This window comes from Melozone crissalis, unplaced genomic scaffold (assembly GCF_028551555.1).
Source record: "Melozone crissalis strain CALT ecotype California unplaced genomic scaffold, PUWL_Pcris_2 ptg000042l_1, whole genome shotgun sequence".
Classification (NCBI taxonomy): Eukaryota; Metazoa; Chordata; class Aves; order Passeriformes; family Passerellidae; genus Melozone; species Melozone crissalis.
Genome location: NW_026535820.1, coordinates 6841844 through 6865557, shown reverse-complemented (window position 1 = coordinate 6865557; position 23714 = coordinate 6841844). Strand labels below are relative to the sequence as shown.

Below are 23714 nucleotides of genomic sequence, written 5' to 3'. Positions count from 1 at the left end.
ACAAAGCAATATTAGATGCAGGTTAATGAAACATTCAAGATAGAGGAGTTCATGGCAGAGACATTTAACACATTTCAACACGTTTTTCTTACAGCACATAGTGAAATTATCAATGATAATTCTGAAGAAACTTCCAAGTCCATGATATTCCACATCCTTGCACCTGGATGTCCAGAACCTCTACTTGAGTGACCAGTCATTCTCTTTAACTTTTCACTGGATAGCTCAAAGGTTTAAAAATGACAGACTGAATCCAGGAGGCAATCAAGGTATTATAAATATCCCTCTCCAACTTCTTCCATGGCTTAGTTCTATAAAAATTAAATTTTATAAACAACTTTATGCACAGTACTCAATTATTCTAATTTGTTTTCAAAATTTGGATAATACAAGATATAAAGACATAAACTGAAGTAAGGATATTTATTGAAGAACAAAATCTCAATATAAGAATGGAAACTTGAATCTAAAAATCCTAAAAGTACAATCGAAGTTATAAATGCAGAATTAATACTTCTGTTATTCTAGTCTGTCATAATCTCATATAAAAAAAAATGGGGAAAAAAAACAAAACAAAAAAAAATCCAACAAAAGAAAAAGAACAACACACTACTCCCAAAGGACCTCAAGAAGTCATTTTTGTACACATGTACAGGATCATACAGATGCCCCTGTTATTACATAAAGTCAAGAATAAGACTTTTGGGCAATTACATTTATAAAATAGAGTACAGCAGCATATTTTTTTTGAAAATACTGGGACTCCAAAGGGAACCACAGAAATTGGAAGAAAATGTCTTACAGTCTTTGTCAAAAAAAAAAAAAAAACACAATCAAAAAAGCCTAAATCTTTTCTCTACAATTCTTTGCAAAAATTATCCAAGATGAAGATAATGGCCTTTGCATTTAACAAAATAAACCCAAGAATAAAACCAAAAAAACCCTCATGGAACACTCCAGCCTGAGTTAAAGAAAAAAACCACAGGATTTCATATGTTTATCTTGCTTTCTAACAAAGAGTACAGACAAACTGCCAACTCATTCATACTCTGTTCTTCATCTTCATTCACCCCCATGATCAAGAAGAACTGCTTTTCAAATGAAAAACTGATAAGCTCACAAAAGCATCTTAACAATTATCTGAAAATGGTGACCGAAGCAGAGCAACCATACCCTACTAAAGCAGGGACTCAAAAGAGTTCACTCAAGAGAAGTCTTAACATGACAATTTAAATCCAAGTGAATGAAGGAGTCAAAATATTTGTCCATTCAAATAATTACCACAAGCACTAGGGCACAGGACTTCCCTACATGCATTTAACAGGACAAAGCTTTTCTTCTCCTGTAAACATCTCTTCTTACGAAAACGAGCACAAGCTAACCTTTAATGTTTGAAAGTGCTACAGTAGAACATGAGACAAATAGGAAAGAGCATGAAACTTATCCTAAACAGCGGAACTGTGCAAAAGCATTCTTTTAACACCTATTATCTCACTACAGATTTTTTGAATGTGCAATCTCAGCATGACTGCCTCCAAACTTATTTTTCTTCTGTAGGTGAACCAGAGGAAAAGAAGATTTCTTACTTGAATTTTACTGCTTATTACCATTTGACTGCTGACACACGAGGATGGAGTTTTGCCATTTTCTGCATAGCTGGACTACTCTGAACTAAATGCACAAGAACAATAAAGGGATTGTTTTCTGTAGCTGCAGCTCCAAAACTGTGCTAACTTCTGCAACCATTTAAGGACAATTTCTCAGGATATTGTTGCTGGTTAAAAGGGGCAGAAGTACAAGAAACACCTTGGCTCCAAAGTAACTATTACAGCAGACATTAGTACCCCTATACATGCCACTTTTTTGGTAATACCACTAAAGCCACTGCTTCACTGTACTGATGTAAAGCAAGGTCAGATGTGTAGCACTCCCCCTAAGAATAACACCCTTCTGAGAGCTATCAGAGTGAAGTGGACAAAAACTGGGAAGCAAACCAACTTGGGGTTGGTTGACTGGAGGGGGTGTAGGTGGTTTGGGTTTTATTTGTTTTTTTTTTACTTCTCTTACACAGGGAGTAGGGGAAGAGGGGAACAACAAACTTCTCGCATATCCTTTTGAAAATTACACAAATCCCTCAAGGGAACCTAATCATGAAACCCACTTTGATTCCAACCAATAAAAAAGAACAGATCCTATCATACCTTACACAAACAAGAAATAAAATAATAAATTTTAATTATTCTATTTAGATATGGCCAAGTAGTACAGAAAATTATTAAAACCATTATTTGAAATACAAAATAAACTCGTGCTGGTAGAAGCATTTCTTAAAATGTTAATTAAATTAATTTAAATTTAAAAGATATTTACTAGATATTTACTAATATGAAATGCAATCTTGAAATTTGTAGGGAAAACTAAAAGTTATGGAAGTGGACAACATTAAACCACTGTACATATAACAACTTCAATACACAATACGAGTGCTGTAATAGCTAAAGAACAGAGGAGGAAAAAAGCATATGAATTCCTATCATTAAACACCAAACTGTAGTAACTCCTTTTGTACCAGAGAAACCACTTGCTGTTATGGCATTCTGACCCAGAAAAAAATCCCAGAAAGTAATAAGCCTTCCTAACAAAATCCTTTCAAATAAAAGGAGCTTTGCACTCAATATTCAGAAAGTAGGCTTACTATTCAGTTTCCTTTACTGCAATGACTTAATTCTGGAAGACAAATTCCTCAAGAGGGAATCCAGTCTTCCAGTTTTTACATCAATGAAATAATTTCAGTCTGCATTGTGGTGCTTATTTTTTATTTCATATTTAATTTTAAATGTAAACAAGCACAGTAACTTATGGGGAAGTTCAGTTAACAATATAACATGCCTGCTATTGAAAGAAATATCTTTTTATATTCATATTTTTTTCAGTGTCATAAAACTTAAAAATTTATCATTTCTTTTATACTGCAAAAATTATGCTCAAATTTAAATGAAAATAAATTGTATTTCTAAGCAACTTTTCAAAAATAATACAAATAAATTTTGATATGTGACCTTTTAAGGTCACACTTGAAGTACAAGGTTTGAATGCATGATAAGACAAGCTTAGAATAGAAACACTTTCATGTACTGGCAGAACTCCCAGCTATATCAGGCTGCATAAAACAGAGATGGAACAAAGCAGCAGAATGTTTCTGCCTCTATACGACTGTCAAGAAAAGGATATCCAGTTGCTATACACTACATAAAAGAAAAAGAAAAATTAGGATTATAATTATCCCAAGTATTATCTTAGTCACCAACTATAATTAACACCCAATCTGTAGCCATTCAGACTGTTGGAGATTCTTTGGAGTGACTCTCACATTCACACCACTGCAAACTGATTCAGTTATTACATGGGTTTTCTATAAACCATGAAGGGATTAAACAAATGAACACACATCTTCCCAAAGACTTGCTTATTTCTCCAGATAAAAGTAGGAAAAATAAAATTATGACAAGCTGATTTTTATGGAGTGTGATTTGAAATAGCAAATCATAACATCCTAATGTACTACTGATAACTTTGCCTAGTTTGATACATTCAATTTTGTCCTCCGCCCAAGTGTTAGTTACTATGCTGGGGGGTTCATGGCTTTGTTCATTTGTTTAATTCTACAGGTTTGTGTGCTCAGTAGAGGTTTAAATTTGAACAAACCAACTAAAGAAAATCTAAAGAAAAGTAAACTTAACTAAAATTTCTACCATCAGATATGCAAGAAGTATCTACCCAAGGCTTGACTGAAGCTGAAGAAGGCAGTGCTTTAAAAGATGTAAGTAAACAACAATACCATAAAACATGTCTAGAGATTGAAATATTGAAATTTCCCTTTGAAGATACACAGCAGAAAGACATCTCACAAATTACAAGGAACAGAAGCCTAAACTGTGTTTCAATGCCAGAGAAGAAAAATTCATGCCATGTACTGTTTATGAAGGGCAAGAAAAATGAATAGACTTGTAGGGAATTCAGAATAGAGGAAAGACAATACAAAAACACACTACACAAATAGTCATCTAAGTACAAAGGCACATTTAAAGTAATTTTAAAATGGACCTGGCCTAACATGTTAACATAAACAATGTTTTCACGCTAGAAGCATCTTAGGTCCGGCATCTGATAAATTTATTGATAATCACAACCACCTTTCAACATTCAATAGAGTATCAACCACCAAATTTCAAAAACATTCTGTAAGATTAAATGTTTTCCACTAACATTGCTACATTAGAAGAAAAAGAACAAAAATTGCTGTGAGGTACACACCCAATCCTACAACTTGCCTTAAGGAAAAAACCCATCACAATGAAATCAATTTAAGTTTTCAAACCAGGAAAAAAAAAACAAACCAGAAATATTGTTTTGACTTAAAAATAAAAAAGCGAAACATGAACATGCCAACCAAATTATATACATTGCTCCCCCTTTACTTGTACTTGCCTAGCAATACTTTAGCATCTTCCACATCAAAATCTCCATCTCCATCAGCATCATATATCCCAAGCTTTCCTAGAAGTGCAGAGAGAGGAAGAAAAGACAATTAGGAATTTGGCCATTTGCGTCCAGCACGGTTTTCAATGCATGATAGTTGACTGTCAATGCTAGGTTGTGACTATCTGTTCTTAACAATCTAGCTGTAATAGTCTTAACCCCATTTTAAATTTTCTGGGAAATACTACAAATATTTCAAATTTCTTTCTGTATTTCTTGCACTTGAGACCAAACACAAATTTGTCTTTTTCCTGTGTTGATTTTGCAGCCGGTAGACTTCAAGCAAGTCTGTAATATGTACTTGACATGGACATGCTTTGCTCAGAATAAAATTTAGGTTCACAAGAAACATTCAACATGTTTGAGGGAAAATAATAAAACAAAAGTTTGTAAAATAATGGCCATTTGTTTTCTGATTGCATGCTTCCTGGAATTCTAAATTCTTGGGAAAGAGATAGCTATACTATAGGTATATAGTTCTTAGAGCCAAGTTAATACAAAGTAAGCAGCCTACTTCCCAGACAAAGGAAAACCATTCACAAATTCTACCAACAATTGTATAACCTTCCATGCAAACAAAAAAAAAAGTTGTCCATCCTTTCATGTAAGACTAATAAATCAGTTTTCTCACTTTTTGTTTTTGAAACTGCAGCTCTATTAGCCCTAAGTATATGCAAAAGGAGAAATCAGTTTCTATTAAAGGAGAATTTTCAGCATAGAAGCATGGTATCCAGGATTTGAAGTATCCTGGGACCACCAAACTAGTAGAAAGTTATGTAATTATAGGCTTGATAAAATTCAGAAACAACTTTTAACAGGATCGAACTCTGCAGAGCTTGCAGAACTTTGTGTCCTTATAGTCTGTCATTCTCTAAATGAAGGTAGAACTTTCTTGCTATCAAAATAAAAGAAATTCAGTTCTGAATATGATAGTTAGAAAATTAGAAATCAGTTTTGTGGAAGAAAAAAATTTAGACTTGGGTCTAGAATAGAAAAATATGTTCATCACCATTGTATGGAAGCAACCCATTAGAAAGGAGCCATATCTGTTTATGGATAAACATAGCAGACTGGTGCAAAAATATAACTCTCTAGAAATAAGAATGATATCATCTTCAAAACCATGAAAAATGAGACAGATGAGAAATGGTTGAGCTTCATGTCATTGCAGAAGAAGAGTAACTCTTAAAAAAAATTAAAACCATAATAAAGTAAACCAAAACTTCAGCCAAGGCACTGTAAAGCAAGCTTACTTCTCTAATATCCTACCTTGTAGGACCTCTGACAAGTTATAACGGAAATCCTTTGCTTTGGCTGCATGCATGGTAAAAATACAAAAAACATTATTTGCATCACTAGACCCAGTTAAGTTTCAAATCAGAAGATTTTTTTTCTGAAAAAATCAGTCCAAATTAAAAAAAAAAGCATGTACCAACAGATGCGTAAATTTTGTAAAGCCACCAGGTGCAAAAGTGCATGTTGAATCCTACAACATCAGGGAAAACAGATGTACCTATGAGTTTGAGATATTACTTTGTAACCTTAAATATTATATTAATAGTACAGTCTTAAAATTGTCTCATTGAGACAGAATTATCACTGCTATAAGCTTAAAACTGAGGTTATTCAACATCTCACTCGTGAGAGGATGACTGATCAGTTGTCCTGACCCTACAGGCATCACAGTCCATCAGAGCAGAGCTAACATTAACTGCCTACTTTCAACCACTGCTGCAAGTTTCTGAGAGCTAAATTCAAACTGTATATTTAGCTGACCTCTCAAATTAACTACAGTATACATGTTACAAAGACATCCTACAGGATGTTCATACCCTTTCATGAAAACCCCATTTTAACATTATAATAGTGCTCAGCAATAAAACATACATTTTGAACTACACTGCCTATTCTTATCATGTAGATAATTTGCAAACACTACAGTAGACATATCACCCATCTAAAAATATAAAATGGCATTCATTTAATGCATATTAACATTATTAGAAAAATCTTAATATTTAGAACTCTTACCTAGAACTTCTTCATAATCTACAAGTTCAAACCAGACAACTGCTACTGATGTCCAAACTCCCAGCAAAGCAATTACCATAAACCAGGTGAAAAATGAGCTTCCAGAGAGGCCCTCTTTCTTTCCATTCTTGCCTCCTCCATGCTTAGTCTCTGTTAAAATAAAACAAGAAGAAAAAATGGATGTAAGAGTTAGACAATTATTATTGAAGATACAATTATAAAACTTGGTGCTTATGATTACACGCAATACAAAACATTTCAATAACAATGGTGGGTTTTGTTGTTGTTGTGAAGTTTTATGGTTGGTTGGGTTTTTAAAAACTTTACCACCTTTATTTGCTCTCCATTTCACTGTGAATTACTGTGAGAAGCTTGATGATTATCTAAGCAAAAGCCTCATAACCAACCAAACACCAAAAGCCCTGATCTAATTTGTCTTAAAAGTTAGCTGGAAATTCTGCCTTGCTCCCCGCCTTTGATGTCTATTTACACAGAGCTTCACATTTTTGAGATGCTTTGCATTTGTTCCCCGGCAGTTCCCAGACTGCCACCAGAGGCCAGTGTGGCCAGCAGAAAAGCTTTGCAAGGGAAGCATTTCTCCTAAATTGGCTTCAAAACTAGTCAAAATAGCTCACAGAACCAACGTGACAATTCAAATAGCCTAAGAAAACTCTAAAACCTGAACGATGTTAAGGGTAGGACTTCAAATTCAGAACATTTTGCCAACTAAAACCATCCTCCCTGATGCTTAGCAAATTCACTCCATGCTATACAACTCTAGAATTTCAGTCCTGTGGAACGTGCAAGTAAAAGGATGACACAGAGACATAACCAAATCATGGTTTCACTTATAACTGCACAAATGGAAAGTAAATATATATAAAAAATTACACATAGTTTTAAACAAACGACTGCAAAAGACTTTGACCCAGCATATGTGTAGCAAGTTTCAAATGGCCATCGTCGCCACAGAAGATATAAATTGCTTAGTCTGTTGTTTTAGGATTGTTTTAGTGAAAGAGGGATATGCATATACATATATAAAAGTAAATAAGTATGTACACAAAATGATGCCTGCCTGTGGCCTTCTCCAAAGCTCAGGTCTGCTCTTCTGCCCCCTGACATTACTGCTGCAAGGGTGGCACTTGGCTGCAGTTTCAAGTCCATTAGTCTATTCCACTTCATTCCATTCTAAAAACCAATTTTTGCCTGCTCAGACACATGCAGGCCCAGTTATTCAAGCAAAGCTTGATATAAAGAGCATGACGTAAAGAACATTGCAAGAAGCTTTGTCATGAATATTGTGATAAACTAAGGAGTTATCTTTATACTAATTGAAAGTAATGTTAGATGTATTTATCAACACTGATCATAGAAAAATACTCTTAGAATCTAAATATCCACACAATTGTTTTTTAAAATAAGTTGGTGTGTCTGAAAGATAAGCAATGAGATGGGTGGCTGACTTGTTTTTGTAACAGGAACTATATATAAGTACTCTCTGACCCTGCTTGCCAGCAGGTTTACAACTGTAATAAAATACTCTTTTATTACATTCATTGTGCTTTATACAAAGTTCAGACCAATATAAAAACCATTGACCCACACTAGCTCTTATCCAGCTCAGCATTTACTGAAAAAATAATTATTTTATTAACACTACTCCCTTCCAAGATCAAACACTAACTATTTAGTTTCTTTTCTATATTAAACATAAATGCCCAATAATATTCAGAGAGAAACTGAGGTAACTTAGCCTCACATCAGGCATGTATCATTTGCTACTGCACAGTCCTCTAATTACATATCTGCAGGGTCTAAACACACAGCTCATTGTAACATTTCTCTTGTGGGAAATGTAGGGGTAGTCTGAAGGACAGACAAGCAGCATCTGCATTCAAAAATATGCTCAACTGTAAGAAAATTACTTACAGTACTCTGAACTGGTAATATTAATACTGAGAAATAAACAATTACAGTATGTAACAGCAGGGCTTCACTACACCTGTGTAGCAGGGCAGTCAATGAAAACTTTGCATATATTTAAAATGAAAGCCTTAGGTTAAAAACAGTTTAAATTATTCCAGATTGCAACTTGGTTCTAGAGCAAACAGGAAAGATGATCTTAGTGCATTTCACACTATTTGCCTTACTGTTTTCTACCATTTACTGCTATTTGCCTTCCAAGGAAGAAGCTTTACTTATCAGAAGAAGAGAGAAATGAAAGAAAATACAACTTATATAAGTAATCAAGCAGAACTATTCATATTTTTTCCAGTATAAGAGATTGTTTCACGCAAATTCCTCAAAAATAGATTCTGCTATAAGAATGTAGTTCACAATAGTCACAAAGGCATATTTTTATTCTGGGGCTTTTTACCTTATAGCAAAATTATCTACCAAACTCTTGAATAACAACTCAAGCATGGCAGCTTGATCACGCAACACTTTTATATAAATGGAGGTTATGTAACAAAAAAAATTTACCTATGATCTGCACAAATAATGCTACATGCAGGGTCAGAACAAAACACTGCAAGAACTGAGGCTGGCTCAGAGCTCATTCCAAACAGTTAATTCTCAACTCAAGCCCTTTCCCTGCACATGCTGCCAGCCATGCCAGAAGTAGGTCACTTGCCATATCTGGTAAGCCTGTGCTTACACCACCAGATGTCTTTATGCAGACATCAGAAAGTCTTAAAGCACGGTCTACCGCTCAACAGCAAATCTATAAAATCCTATACCTCACTCAGCCCCCCAATAAGTCACATCTAGCTAAAAATGCATGAAAACTTTTTACTTTAGCTTACCTTCAAGACATCTTACAATTTTACATTCTCTAAAAATAACTTTGAAGTCAAATATTTGAAGACAAAACAGTATCTCTTATGCTAATTTATGCTCTGTTAGGCAAAATATTATTTACAATTAACCACCGGCCATAAATTCATGGAATACCTCTAGTCCAGAGAACACGTAATCAAAGAGAACAGAGGCAGCCTGTAACACAGACTAGACAGCAAACTGGCAAGAAAACATACAACAGAGAGCCAGTTATTTTGCTGATCATAAAATCAGACATAACTGCTATTTGCAAGTACACATTTTCCATTTGCTCACAAAAAAAAAGGTTAGGATGATACCTGTGTCGTCAGCCATAACATTAGTGCTCGATTTCCACCAACAGAGCGAGTGTGTCAGTATATCCAAAAATTAATGCTGAAGGCAGAATAAGAAATATCCTCAGTTATCCTCCTGTTTGCAACAGGAGCAAACAGGTTTCCTAAAGCCAGCTCAGCTGGAACCTGAAACAGGACCCAAGAGAAACCTCTCCTCCAAATCTATTTTTAGTGCAGTTATCCTCAGGAGCCAAACGCTTTTCAGAACTCATATGGCAATCTAGTTCTGACGACAATGAAATTCACTTACTCCTCCTAACAGAGCATCCTGGGTAGTTGATCCTTTCCCCTCCCCTTAATCCTCCAACATCAAAAACAACAGCAAATGAAACCAAGCACATTGTACTGTAGTACTTCTGCTGCAATTTATGCCACAGTGCCTGATCTCTCAGGACATTAAATCCATTCGCATAAGCTGAAACACAAGTCTGGACACAAAGCTTGCCTGCTTGCATTTGTTACGTTGGCCCTCATCCAAGAAACTTTCTCCATGTTGGCATTCCCCTACCAGGCTCTGAGTACCCTGCAGAGACTGCTCATTTGAAACTTGCTAACTATTTTAAGAAAAAAAAGAGGCAACTACTTTCTATAACGTAGTTTTGAGTCTTCTAAAAGAGTTACTTGAAACCAACCTCATGCATTCTTGCCAAAGAATTTTCATATCAGAAGTGCAACACATTGTATTTACTTCTGGCAGATCCTTTCCAGAAAGGGTTAACACTAAATTATCTCACTCACCCCTCCCTCAAATTCTGACAAAATGCATACTGCCTATACAATTTAAAGCCAATGTAAATTAAATCACCAATTCACCCTCTTCTTAAGGACCAGAAAACGAGCAAAAACCTACTAATACACTTTTCAACATTTTTTCCATCTTCAATTTTATCAAACTATGATTTTCCCATTGCTTATCAAACAAAAGCCAGCTTTTTTTAGGTGGAAGCTAGAAACAAATTAATTTCTCATTCACTACAACCATAAAAAAAGCTTTAGTATCTACCACTCTGCCCTCCTATCCCCATGTTTCTTAAAATAACACAGCTACCAGGCAGACAGAATGAACACAAGAATGCTACAACTACTTTGAAAAACAACACATATCTCCTGTGGTTTTAACATCCAGCAAATGCAATTCCCAAGAGTTCAAGGGAGAAAAATTGAGAAACAGCACTAGAGCTTTTCATATGGATGAAAAGACTTCTCATGTGGATGAAAAGGAACTACAGGCAGTTCATTCTATAACTAGTGTATTTTTTAACTTTGAAAGATACACTAGTATCTTTTTATCTCACTATCTTTAAAGCATCCACTGTCCACTTGAATACATTAAATGGATCAGATGCTTTAAGAAAGACCTCCTGGTTAATACATTTCAGTAATGTAACTGATGCACAAGCAATTAAGAGCAAAAAACTGAAAAATTTACACAGATTGAAAGTAACTGAAAATGGAGAAATAAAAAAAAAACCCCAAAATTCAAATTAATCTTACAAGCAATGATATTTATTCTATTGTATAAAAACCACATCAGAATAGGCAATCTAGAGCAAATTCACTTCAGCTGCACCTGCATTTGCAGACACCAGATCTTACCATAAGTGCACTCATAAAGCATTTAACTGATGCTGAGAACCTCCCCATCCACTGATAGGTATTTTGGGGGGATTGCTCTGAACCAGGCCTTACCTGCCTGAATCCCCATAATGATTTCAGCACACCTTTTGGCACCTTTCACTCAGACCTAACTGAGCAAATTCCATTCAGGGACAACAAGCACAAGGCTTATAAGGAAAATGAGTTGAGAGAATCAAGAAATTAATTTAAAATGTGCATTCCAAATCTGAACTAACACATATGTTGACCTCTAGCTGAGTACCCAGAGTTTTATTCTTGTGCCCTTTAAAAATTAATTGATAGCAAGAAAGACAAACATCTTTCTTCCTGAGAGGGGGAGCTACAGCTAAAATGGGGAAACTCTTCAAACTCATTAAAAGGAAAAAGGACCAAGAGAAGGATGGATCAAGGTTAGCTAAAAATACCACACAATATCATTTTTGTTAGTTTTATAAAAGACAAAGGTTACATTGAGTATGTACCTACTTAGAATGCAATTTGACATTGGGACAGCAAAGTCAACAGTGTAGACTTCTGACAATGTTTCATCTCTACTGTGTTCAGATGCTGTGACTGCTGTTTCTTTTTGAAGTCATTCAAATTGCTTCCCTAACACAAAGTTATTGTTCTTCACCTGATTTAAGTGGTGAAGAATAATAACCACAACCATTATAACCATTCCAAAATTTAAAAACTATCTTCAAGTTAGTTGTGGTACAACTGTGCAGCCCATGTATTTTAATTAATTTTACAGAAGCATAATTGACAATTCAGACTAGCAGCATTAGTTACACCTCTATGTCACTACCAAAGTGTAAGCAAAGAAATTTAGAGAGGAAAAATAGTCAGTTATGAGCACAAAATGTCAGGCTTCAAATCATCAAGCTAAGCCTTTTCACAAAGGTGATTAGGAAGTTATATGGAAGAAATTATGATTTATCACTTGAAGATAAGGGTGCACAAAAGCAAGCAGTCACTAGAAACTAGAAATACACACTAAAAGAAAAAGCAATAAAACACGACCCTCAAAGAAACAACTAAAAATCACATTTCAGAAGTAAAAACTATCAATCAGCTGGATTAAAGGGAGACTTTAGAACACATGCTTTTAAAAACAAAATGCAGTGTGATAAAAAGCAGATACGGGAGAGAATCAAAAAGCTAAAATAAGGTACAAAAGAACCATCTTATCACCAACAGAACAGAACTAGTAGCAGTGCAAAGACAATAACGACCTCCATTTTATAACCACGGCCCACTACTGCTTGAAATTTTTGCCAAATTATCTTGTCCAATATGATTAATGATAAAGCAACTGCTGCAAGCCCTTCCACTAATAGATCTGCAGATTGAAACTGCAGATCTGCAGATTTTAAACTGATTTTACACAGAGGGGTTTATTGGATTGGTCTGTAACAAGTATTTTGACTGAAGTGTCTCAGGAAATTCGGAGCTTTCTCTGTTGATTTCCCCTATTTTCCCCTTTATATCAAAATACAATGGTTTTTTTCACTCTCTCACTACAGAGAGACAGGTCATGTGAGTATATACACACACAGTGACTTTTTGTAATATGTATTTTATAATTGACTCAATAAGCACATATTAAACTGTTGCATTCCAAGGAGTCCCTACACCATAATGATTTCAAGTGCTAATCCAAAATCGAAATTATTTTCATCTTTAATTTTTACTTAGTGTTACTCTACATCACAGGTGGAATAATTTATCTGTGTTTACTTTACAGATGGAACAGAGATTTTTTCTAAAATATGTATTATATATTTATGAAATATTCCAACCTTAAATTTTGACTAATATCCATACTCAGAAATTTTTGTTTGTTGTACAGTTATGGCAGCAGGGTCTTTAGAGGTAAGATATAAAGTTTAAGGTAAAGATTCACTTTCAATAAAAAACCTTTGCAATATAAAATTGATTCTTCCTTTTAGTTTCTAAGACATTTTCTTCAGCACTACAACCTTAAGGGAAATTAAGAGGAGGGAAAATAGCTTTTTTAATTACTATTTTCTCATTAAAAACTAGATCTCTGATCTGAACTTTGTATAATCTAGACTATATGGTTATAAAGATACCTCGGCAGGCTGCCAAAAGACTTTAATAATCTATATCAGAAACTTACTGATTAGGAATGGAGAAACTAATGGAACAGAAAAAGAACTAACTTCAAAGGAAATACAAAGAGCAGAACATAAATTTGAAATAAAAATTTACTAACTGAAATGCAGTTTTGGCTCTCCAGCTGATACTTCACAGATTTTTATCTTAGTATTTGAGGAACTTTTCCTTATTTCACATATAATCAATCCAAACATAAACCTCTATGTCCTTAATTTTCAATCCCTACAAGATTTCTCACAGTAAAATAACCCACTATACAAACAATCTAAAAACATAAAAACTGAAAGCAAGAGAAAAGTCATAAATTCAGGATTAGACAACAAACCAGGCTGATTGTGGAGATGCTGGGAATGGCCAACTGAAGGGGGGAAAAAATAGTCGGCAAAAAAAAAGGGATGCATCACAAAATATGTAAAAAGCCTCTAGGATCATAAGCATCCTGCTGAACTTCCCTAGTGAAAGGAGCTCCTCCCTTAAAGAGATGAAGTGATTCCATTGAAACATCTCCTTGAATTCCTCACTTAGTCAGGATGTGAAAGATCACTCAGTTCTGTCCTCTAGGGAACACTGTTTGAACTTCTTTGTAGGTCTAAAAGACATTTTTAAGTACACTGAAAGGTATAAGATCAAAGCCATTTTAGTCCCTCAAAAATCAGATCTGAGATCCTATTATCTGAAAATATGCTTCAAGTACAAGAGACACATATAGGTTTTTAGCTGTTTTATATTCAGTTTATAAAGAGATGGTCAACAAGTCCATTTCTGAATACAAGCTGCTATATTTCAAAGTACTTTTAGGCCTAGAGATAGCTTTCTGATTCACAGGGAACATCACAATATTTAGAAGAGTTTTTTTAGCTGCAAGCTAAGGCAGTGTGTTACTAAGTCAGAATTATTTATTCTTCAGAAAAAAAATAATTCCAAAACAAGAATAAGATTACCATCTGGCTGACAGAAGTGTCATCCTCAGGCTGGGTTTTTTTACATTTATCTATTATTCTTCAGTAGTTACATTTTTTCTGACAATAAACAAATCCTATTGCTTTCCATTTACATGATTCTTCAAAGACATACACCACAAAAACAATAAAATTTATACCCAAGAATTCTACTCAGAAAACCCATCACAATAATGACTAGCCTCAGGGTTGTTGGTTGGTTGGGGTTTTTTTAAAACCCTAAGGATTTGTCTCTATGAGAAAAACAGTCAGAAATGAAAGGAGAAATTTAGTGAGAAATTCTGTCCTAGGAGGTTGCAGAGTTTCAAGAGACTTGTCAAAAGCACTTGATCTAAATACAGCAGAGCAGTGGGCTCTACTTCAGTGCAGACTTCACCCTTCTCAGTGAGATTTGGAGAGACCAGCTGTTTGCCCCATAAGAGCTGCTGCTCTTAACAACTTTCTTCTCAAGCCTTGTTTATCTAAGCATAACTGATCAAGTCAGAGAAGGAGAAAAGAAGACAGAGATGCATACTCATAAGATAAAATCCTGAATCTGCACTTGCTTCTTTTCTAAATGTGATAGAAAGATGATCACTTCCAAAACCAAGTCAAATTTTGTCCAAGCCGTGTTTTGGCTTTTTATTTTACTTTTTGATTATTTGGACGACCATTTTTTGGGTAGTTCCTCAAGAGGGATTTATTACAAGGAAATAATACACACACATGTGCACACAGCTTAAATGTTTACAACCTGACTTTTATAATAAATACTATCAATAGCAATATATTTAAATCAATATTTAGTGCATCTATCACTATCTGAATACTCTGGACTACTTTTTCTTTTAAACCTTTTCTCCACAAACCTAAAGACAGTACAATAACAAGCTTAGACAATTCGCATGGAAAGAAAAAATCCAAAAATAGGCGTCGTGTAAAGACAGAATAAAAATGTTTTGTTATACATTTATCTAATCTAAATAGATTTGTACAGAAAAGTCCATATTTTTCCCAAACACTTCTGTCAATTGTCTCTAGTTTTGTTTTTATGTGTATACAAGCACAGCATAGAATTAAAGTCAAAACTATGTAGAAAGTGCCTCTTGTAAACTTACTTGACTCAAACATCAAACCAAGAGGTTTAAGGTTAAGATCACATACTTAAAAAGAAATTCTAGTTTGCCTCCTGCTGTAGGAACAAAATCTCTGTAACACCAATGAGTAGACAAACTACTAAATTTAACTGTACAAATTACTTAAGGATTTTTAATAGCTGCTATTTTGATTAACCAGCTCTCTCCCACAGAAGATTTGGAAATAAGATCTAAAATTATACAATCTACCTATCTTGCATTTGAATGATTTAATGTAGCCAACAGTCCTACATAATTACTAGGTTAATTAAATAGATGGTTGTATTTAGGACGGAGCAGAGTTCAGGGAAGGTAAATGTAGAGAGGAAATACAAGAAATACTTGGGCCTAGAACATGCAAATTTTGCTGGTGGTGACCTTTAAAAAAGATTCTATTACATAAGGTTGAAAATCCTCATCACCGTACATAACAGTCTGGCATTAATTTAAGGGTATTTCTTCCTTGTTCCATTTTCCTATCCTGTAATGTGGGTCACATCAATTTGTTTTAGCAACAAGTCCTAATTAAATCACAAAATAAAGAAAACAGACTATGTTGGTTTAGCTCTTTAAATTTTTCTCATGCTTTGAGGGAACTCACGTAGAAAAACTCCAGTTGTCACACAAGCACCTACAACTCTGCTTTTCACAGGTTTCTGCTCATGGAAAAATGAACACTTCAAAATGCTTAAAATGCCAAAAACTTATCAGTTTTCAAGTCTGATGCTAAGCCAATTTAATTAGGTGTTTGTCCATGGGGTGCTATACACTTGCAACTCTTATGGAGTACAAAACAGGTTTTAGGTGTCTCATATGTTACTTAAATATGTTCTTAGGAGATCTCAGGTGCAGAGAAATTGCTGTTTATAGAACCTTCAGGGTTCAAAAGATATGTCTGTGTCTTCTAGTCACTATGTGTCCTCTAGCTACTATAGAAAGAAACAGGACTACAGTTACACACTATGTGAACTTTCTTTAGGTATCTTTAAATTTAAAAAACATCAGCATGAGGAATGAGAAAATGAGATATATTGCATTAGTAATTAACTGTCAGTTAACAAACAAAACCTCAGGAAATAAAACTGCTAAACCAGAAAACCACTACTGAGTAGTTACAATTCCCTCTAGCTATTAGATGTTGTGTAAAGAAAGTCTTCAGGCAAACAACTTGGTAGCATTTGTTACATCAGGTTAAGTACATGCATAGTAAGAGTGCAACTCCACATGAAGAAAACTGCAATTGGTTTAATCTTTGAAGTTCTAACAAAGTTGAACCATGCATACCGCAGTATGTTCAAACTCAATACATAGTTCTCTGCATACTTAATTTCCAACATGTTTCAAGACACATAACATTATGAGTTCCACTTCAAAGCATAGCTCCAAACTTTTCCATGCAAAGAGCTAACCCACAGATGCAGTTAGGGAAAAGATTGCTGCAGGCTATCACACAGATTACCAGATTGTGATCTTCATCAGGAAAGAACTGCTTGGGGCAAATCAGAACTTCACTGTTCAAGTTCTCTACAATGAAGAATTCAACATACAAATTAGCACAGGAATTCTTATTATATGTTTCAAAGTGATTCCAGCTGAAAATGAACCCTTTCTTTTCATACAGGTGATCAGCCAAGTGGTTTTCAGTTCAAAAAGACAGCATTATTCAAATGTCACCTCTTTATGCACTCTAATTAGAAATAATCTTGACACATGGGCCTTCCCCTGCTAGTAAATTTTGTTATCTTTACTGAAGCCCTTATATATCCAGCTATTACATCAGCATAGCCAACCAAACCAGTCACCTTTCAGTGTTCACTCCATGGCTCCATGATTACATGATGAACATAAAACTCTGGGTTTAATCTCACCCTCCCCTAATGCCCACACACTCATTGTCATCTCCTCCCTTCTCCCCAGATGACCTTCCATAAAGCCATGAATTGAGCCTTGGGAGGGAAATAAAAAAACCAGCTTTCTGCTTATCAGTTCCCTGAGTGCTTCACCTCGCACCTGCACAGCCAATAATTCAGGTACAGGGAAGGGGCATTGAAAAGAGGAAAGCTGCAGAGCAACCTCAAACTAGATTAAGCTGACAGCAGACCTGCAGCTCAAACTGTTAAAAAAATTTAACTTCTTAATCCCCCAACATGATATACATCCTTGGTGACTGAACACTGAGTAGCTATGACCCCTGATGGGGAATCCCCATGTGCATTTTCAGAGTAATTGCCAAAATGTGAGAAAACATCCTCCAGCCTCCTGTCTCCCTGATACCAGAGATACTTTAGGTTTTCCAGCAAGCATTTTAAACAAGCCTTATCCTCAAAAGGCTATTGAAAAGGTTATCATTTAAATACTTAACAAAATGCTCAAAAAGTACATTGAAGCAAACATCCTTGCAGATGTGAAGTGCAACCTTCCTCCATATTTGAAGCACTGTGAATAATTTCTTTAGCTCACAGTGACTTCTTGCATACACATAAGATCCATTAGAAAACACAGGACAGGCCCAAGATTTCAGCCCACACTGGATCAAAGGGGCATGAGAACTTTGGTGTCTTCATCAAGTGGCAGCATCTCTGGAAGGTTGCAGAGAACTCTCCCAGTGCTTCAGAATTCTTCAGGAGAAAAAGAACTGGAACAAATGTATGAGGCTCTTTGTATTTATGTCCATCCTGCTACACTCAAGTATCAAGCTTAAAACCCAAAGTAATACATCCTTGAGAAAAAGTAAAGGAAGTAAATACAAATACCTGGCAACATGGGAAAACCAGAAAGGCATAAAAGCATACACTGTGTTCAAACTGATTGTTTCTACTTCCAAAGAGTAACTTTGGCAATCAGCTACTGCACCTGCCAACAGTTAATGGTGTAGAGAAACTTTCATTCAGATAAACCTTAAGGGTTGTCCTTCCAAAGCTCACTTGACTCTAGTATTAGACAAATTAATCAAGAGTCTATTGAGGATTCACTATTTCAATGCAAATCTGCTCAAGTGAACTAAGAAATACCTATGCTAACCATTTTAAGATTTTTTTACATCACTTTCATTGAATCAGAGCTAGAATACTGACTTGTTTTAAGAGTTACTGCCTCCAGTTTTGTAGAGGACATTTAGAAAATAAAAGAAAAAAAAAAGAAAAAAGAGAAGAATGGAGGAGAATCAGCAAGTGTAGTAATTTCACCAGTGGAACTGCTGCAATGTACCATGCAATTTAGTGATGTTTGGACCATTACTGTTGCTACAATTTTTTAATTTGGCAGACTATTTTACAATATTTTAAAATGTCTTCCAGAAAGGCCACCCTGAATAAGACTCAAAACAGATTAATTATAAAGAGCTGTCTACATTTCCATGGCTTTGCTATTTGTATTAGCATGTGGCATTAATGGTAAAAATACAAATAGTTGCAAGCAAGTAAACTAGGCAATAGGATAAACTTCCAAAAGAAATCACTGCAGAATTTCTTAAACAGTATACAAAGTTTCCACCAGTGAGACACAAAGTATTTCTCAATTGCTCACAATAGGCCTACAGAAACACCAACATAGTAATAACAATTCACTGTATATTTCTGAAGACCAAAAATGTAACAAGAAAAAACTTTGACATTGAATTTAAAAAGCCAAATCAAAGCACAGAGCAGCACACTAACTGAATCATGAGAATTCTTTTTGGTTCAGCAAACTCTTGGACTTTGGTCACTTTTGGTCAGCAAACAGTTTGACAAGTCAAAACATTTGTTAAACTCCACAGAGCATCTCAAACTTACATCTCACTTAGGACCTTCAACACCTTAACACCCTTTTTCCTAAGGGTTTCAATGAACATAAAGCAGGAAATAATGGGTAGATTATAATACAAGAAATCAGATGGCACACTACACAACTGTAAAGAGCATAAACAACCACCCCGGACAGTAGTTGAGGTCAGAAATTAGAGAGACCAAATTTTTATATAGATAAAAGTGTCATATTTAAACAGAATCCACAGTGTAAAAAAATGAGATGTTATATCACAGCACAGCTGGGTAGCTGAGAAACATCACAGAATGGATGGGCAATCCCACTTCAAGCACTGGAAGCACTGATGTGAAGTTCAGTGTTCCCAACAAAAGAATTTCAGTAGTAAAACATGACCTGTTTAGTTGATGAATTTTCTCTGCTCTTTAGGTTAACTAGAGAGCTAATGGAGATCCTCACCCAGATAAAAGCACATTCTAAAGTAGTCTTTACAACAGAGATGAGATAAAAAGTGGAAATTCTTGCAAATTAACAGGCGCAACTTCTTTTTAAAAGTGATACAGTGAACTAAAAAAAGTTGTAATAACACAAAATTACATTTGGATAAGTACCTCAGGTCACCTTGAATGCATACCAAAAAAAGCCCCAAATAAATCTGAAGAAAGTTGAAACACCAAAAATCAATGAAAGAATTACAGCAAGAGGCACTAGAGGGTCCAAAGGATGAGTGAAAGGAGTTAAAAACATGGCAATGCATTCGCACATGTAAGGACACCACATGGTTAAAGAGCAAAATGAGGAAAAAAAACATCTCCTGGGATCTTGCAGAGAAAAGTAGAGGAGGTCAGAAGATTCTCAGTCACCACTGTAGAGATTGAAGAAAATTTACCAAAGCAATGTTAAGAGTTCTTTGTCATCACAGAGAATGAAGGCAACACGACTTCAGAACGGAGATAGGACTATGGGGTTTTTAATACAAAATACAGTTCTTTGTAGATACAAACAATGCTTTAGGTTGGAAATGTGTGGTTTGTATGGTGCCTAGCCTAATGGAGAACTCTCCCACTTAACATCAGAGATGCAAAGAAACAATTATTGCACAACTTATCTTCAATAAAAATCACATTTAAGTAAGTCCTCACTTACATACTGCAGGACACAATGTACCCACAGAGCAGCACAACGATTGCTGCCTTATGATCTGGGCTAGGTAAGCAGAGGTTACAAAGCAATCCATAACTTTTCAGCCATCTGTATTTCAAAAGACAGCTGGGCTGCTGATCCTCAGTCTTGCTGGAAGGCTTCTCCACAGGCACCTGCCAATGTCCAAGGCATTTCCACATTTCACATCTCATGAAATCTGAGGGACTTGATTCATGACCAGGTGTTCTGCATTTGTTTCTGTAACAAAACTGTCCTTCATCTAATGATGCTTCAAGTAACAATGCAGCAAGTATCTGTTACTTTGTCCAGTCTTTAAAACTGATACTCCTCCTTTTGAGAGGCCACATCTTTAGTATGGATTCTGCAAGCTAGTAATAAGCAGCCAAACTTTCCAGTAAAGACAGATAATAACAAACACATGTTTCCCTCTCTAAGTATCCCCAAACTGTCGAATTTTTCCCTAGTTTTCACTTCTGTACTCTAAATAAAATCATTGGTATAGTCATACAAGTCTGTAAATGTAATTTTCAAAGAATATTTTAGCTTTGTAGTGCTACTTAAAGTGTTTTTTTTTTTTAAATTAGGACTGATTTGAGAGCTTCTAGTACATGAATTCTGAAAGTAAAAGCTACAGTTCTATTTCTAAAAGACGTTTAGTTCCACTTTTGACAATACAGTGTACCTGAAAACACCTATATAAACTACAGTTAGAACTTAATCTATTTGTAGTTTACTGTAAATATTTTCTGATAGAGAGACCTAAAAGCAGATTACTGATGCTGGCATTGTCTTGAGTGCACAGATTTTGAAATAAGCTGTTAGCCTCAGTGGCTTGAGCTGTGAGCAGGGCCCTGGCAAGAAGCCACATCCTCTTTTAAGAACTGCTGTGAAAGTGAATATTTCTATCAAGCAAAAAGTGCCTCAGATTTGAGGTTTTCATACTTCTCAGTCTCAATTACTTGCTGTCTCAAAATAATTTCCTCATCTGACTTTCACATCCCTTGACTGTGGAAAGCTGACTGGCTACTCTGGTTGCACTCTGCTCCTCCAGCTGTTCCTTTATTCACACAGGAGTTACCATCCCTCACCTCTCCCTGCAGCTGCAACTATGAAAACAGCATCAGCTTCACACTGTAATTGCCACGGCTGTCTAAGGGATTCTAACTAGGAGTGTTGTACACAAAAAATGAGGTTAAATGTTAAAGAGGTTACATATCAGTAGAGTGCCTAACACATTACCCATATTGCTTCATCCCCCCAAAGACATCTTTTAATATAAAGAGAGAAAATTTTACTCAGACTACAAATAAAAACCCATAGAATGCTTTCTTTATTCAGTCAGAGACTCAGTTTAGCAATAAATTTATTTTTCAGATATTGACAAACATGTAAAGTGATATTTAAAATATTAACTACCATATTCAGTATTCAAAATTACAACAGGGATGTAGGTTTTTAAGGCATTAAAATTGAAAATCTGTATTTAGTATGCTTAATACTGGGTGATCATCATAGCATGTCCAGTCCAAGCAAAAAACTGTAATTTACATAGACTACACAGTATAGGCCAGCAACTGAAAAAGGGATTTTAAAATAAAATTAAAAAAAACACTTCTATAAACATTGCAATAATATTTCTAAACTCTTTTAAGCTTAAGTATATTTGAAATCTTTCCCTCTTAATTCATTATGTGACAGGCAAACTAATCCTATATAGCTCAGCCTTTAATGAACATTGTTCTCACTATGATTGCTACATTCAAAGAGGGACAACAGATATTATTTCTGTGTCGTCACCACATTTTATCACTGGAGCTCTGTGCCCACCAAACTCGAATCCAAAGAAGCCACGACACTCGGTGTGTGGTAAAAGCCCTCCTTTCTCCAGCGCAGTGCGCATGGCTGCGGGTGCCTCCAGCAGTACAGACACTTTTCTGCCCTTTCAGGCGCGTACTGCTATGCTGGGAAATGCCAATGAACACAAAACTTTCCCTACATAAAGTGTCCGCACACAGCGGTCTGTGAGCAGTCAGATCTGTCAAGGGGTTCCTTATTGGTGGGGTGGGGGATCACTGCCTCAAAAAAACCCTGCCTGCATTTTTCTGAGACTCTTCCTCCTTGCCTCGATAGTTACAGAAACCACCAGCTTAGGTGCTCCACCTACAACAGATCTATCTAATAATTTTCACCTAACCAGGTCAGTCTGAGGGGATATTCCACATCCCAATTTGGATACGAGAGTATGAAAGACTTGGGGCATCCCGGTTCCACCTCATCCCCGGGAGGAAGAGGTCACGGGGGTACCCGCAGATGCTGCGGCCTGCCCGTGCTCATCTCACCCCTTCTGGGGAGCTTCCGAGGGGAGTCCCCGCCGCCCGGGCCCGACAACTTTCTCCTCCACGTGAACTGCCGGGAAAGGGGACGGCGGGAACGCGAGGGACACATCCCGGCCACCAACCCTGCGTCCCCCTCCCCAGCTCCCACAGCACGGGGGGAACCAGAGGGGCCGGCAGGAGGGAAGGGAAGGGAAGGGAAGGGAAGGGAAGGGAAGGGAGAAGGCGCAGCATCCCAGCGCTTTGCCAGGCGGCTGCCCCGCATCGCAGGGAGGGCCCTTCCTTCCTTCCCTCCCTCCGGCTCCGGCCGCCGCTGGAGCCCCCGCCCCTTCCCCGCAGAGCTACTGCTTCGCTCCCGCAGCAGCGCCGCTCACCTCTCTTGGAGCCGGGGCTGGGGCTGCCGCCGGTGGCTCTGGAGCTCTTGCGGGAAGCCATCGCACCTCCCGTCGGGCAGCGCAGGGGGCGGAGCGGGAGCGCGTCGGGAGCCGCCGCCGCCACCCGAGCCCTGCGTGCAGCGGGAGCGCGCTTAGGCCCCGGCAGCGCGACCCCGAGCGCTCCGAGGCCCCGCCCCCGAGCCCGCCGCCAGCCAATCGTGTCAGAGAGGCGTGGCACCGCTTGCCTCCGATTGGCGGCGGTGCCATGAGGGGGCGGGGCGGCGGCCCGCCGGTTGCGCGCGCCCGCCGCGCTCTCCCGCCGCTGCCGGCCCATTTGAACGTGGCACAGGCGGGCGCGAGCGGCGGCCTCTCGCGAGGGTTCGGGAGCGCGCGCGCGCCGCCAGGGAGCGGGGGTGGCCCCGGCGCTGGGGGGGGGAGGGAGGGAGGGAGGGAGGATGGGGGCGGGCTCGGGGTGACATTTACATGGCGACACTGCCTAAAGCATCCCATCCTGTGC

General features: G+C 37.0%; 1 protein-coding gene across 7 annotated transcripts in view; it reads right to left on the bottom strand.

Annotated features, from left to right (window-relative positions):
* Positions 1-23349, bottom strand: part of ASPH (aspartate beta-hydroxylase) — a 110933-nt gene extending 87584 nt beyond the window's left edge. For 4 of the 7 annotated variants that reach the window (XM_054284744.1, XM_054284745.1, XM_054284749.1 and 1 more), the window contains exons 1-4: positions 23198-23349; positions 6571-6720; positions 5809-5853; positions 4489-4557 (exon numbers count right to left, since the gene is read on the bottom strand). In XM_054284744.1, the coding sequence (XP_054140719.1) occupies positions 4489-4557; positions 5809-5853; positions 6571-6720; positions 23198-23258 (325 nt within the window). In that variant the 5' untranslated portion in view covers positions 23259-23349. Of the gene's footprint in view, positions 1-4488; positions 4558-5808; positions 5854-6570; positions 6721-9713; positions 9916-23197 lie in introns of those variants that run through there. The other 3 variants (XM_054284746.1, XM_054284747.1, XM_054284750.1) reach the window with 3 other exon arrangements.
* Positions 23350-23714: the final 365 nt, after the last annotated feature.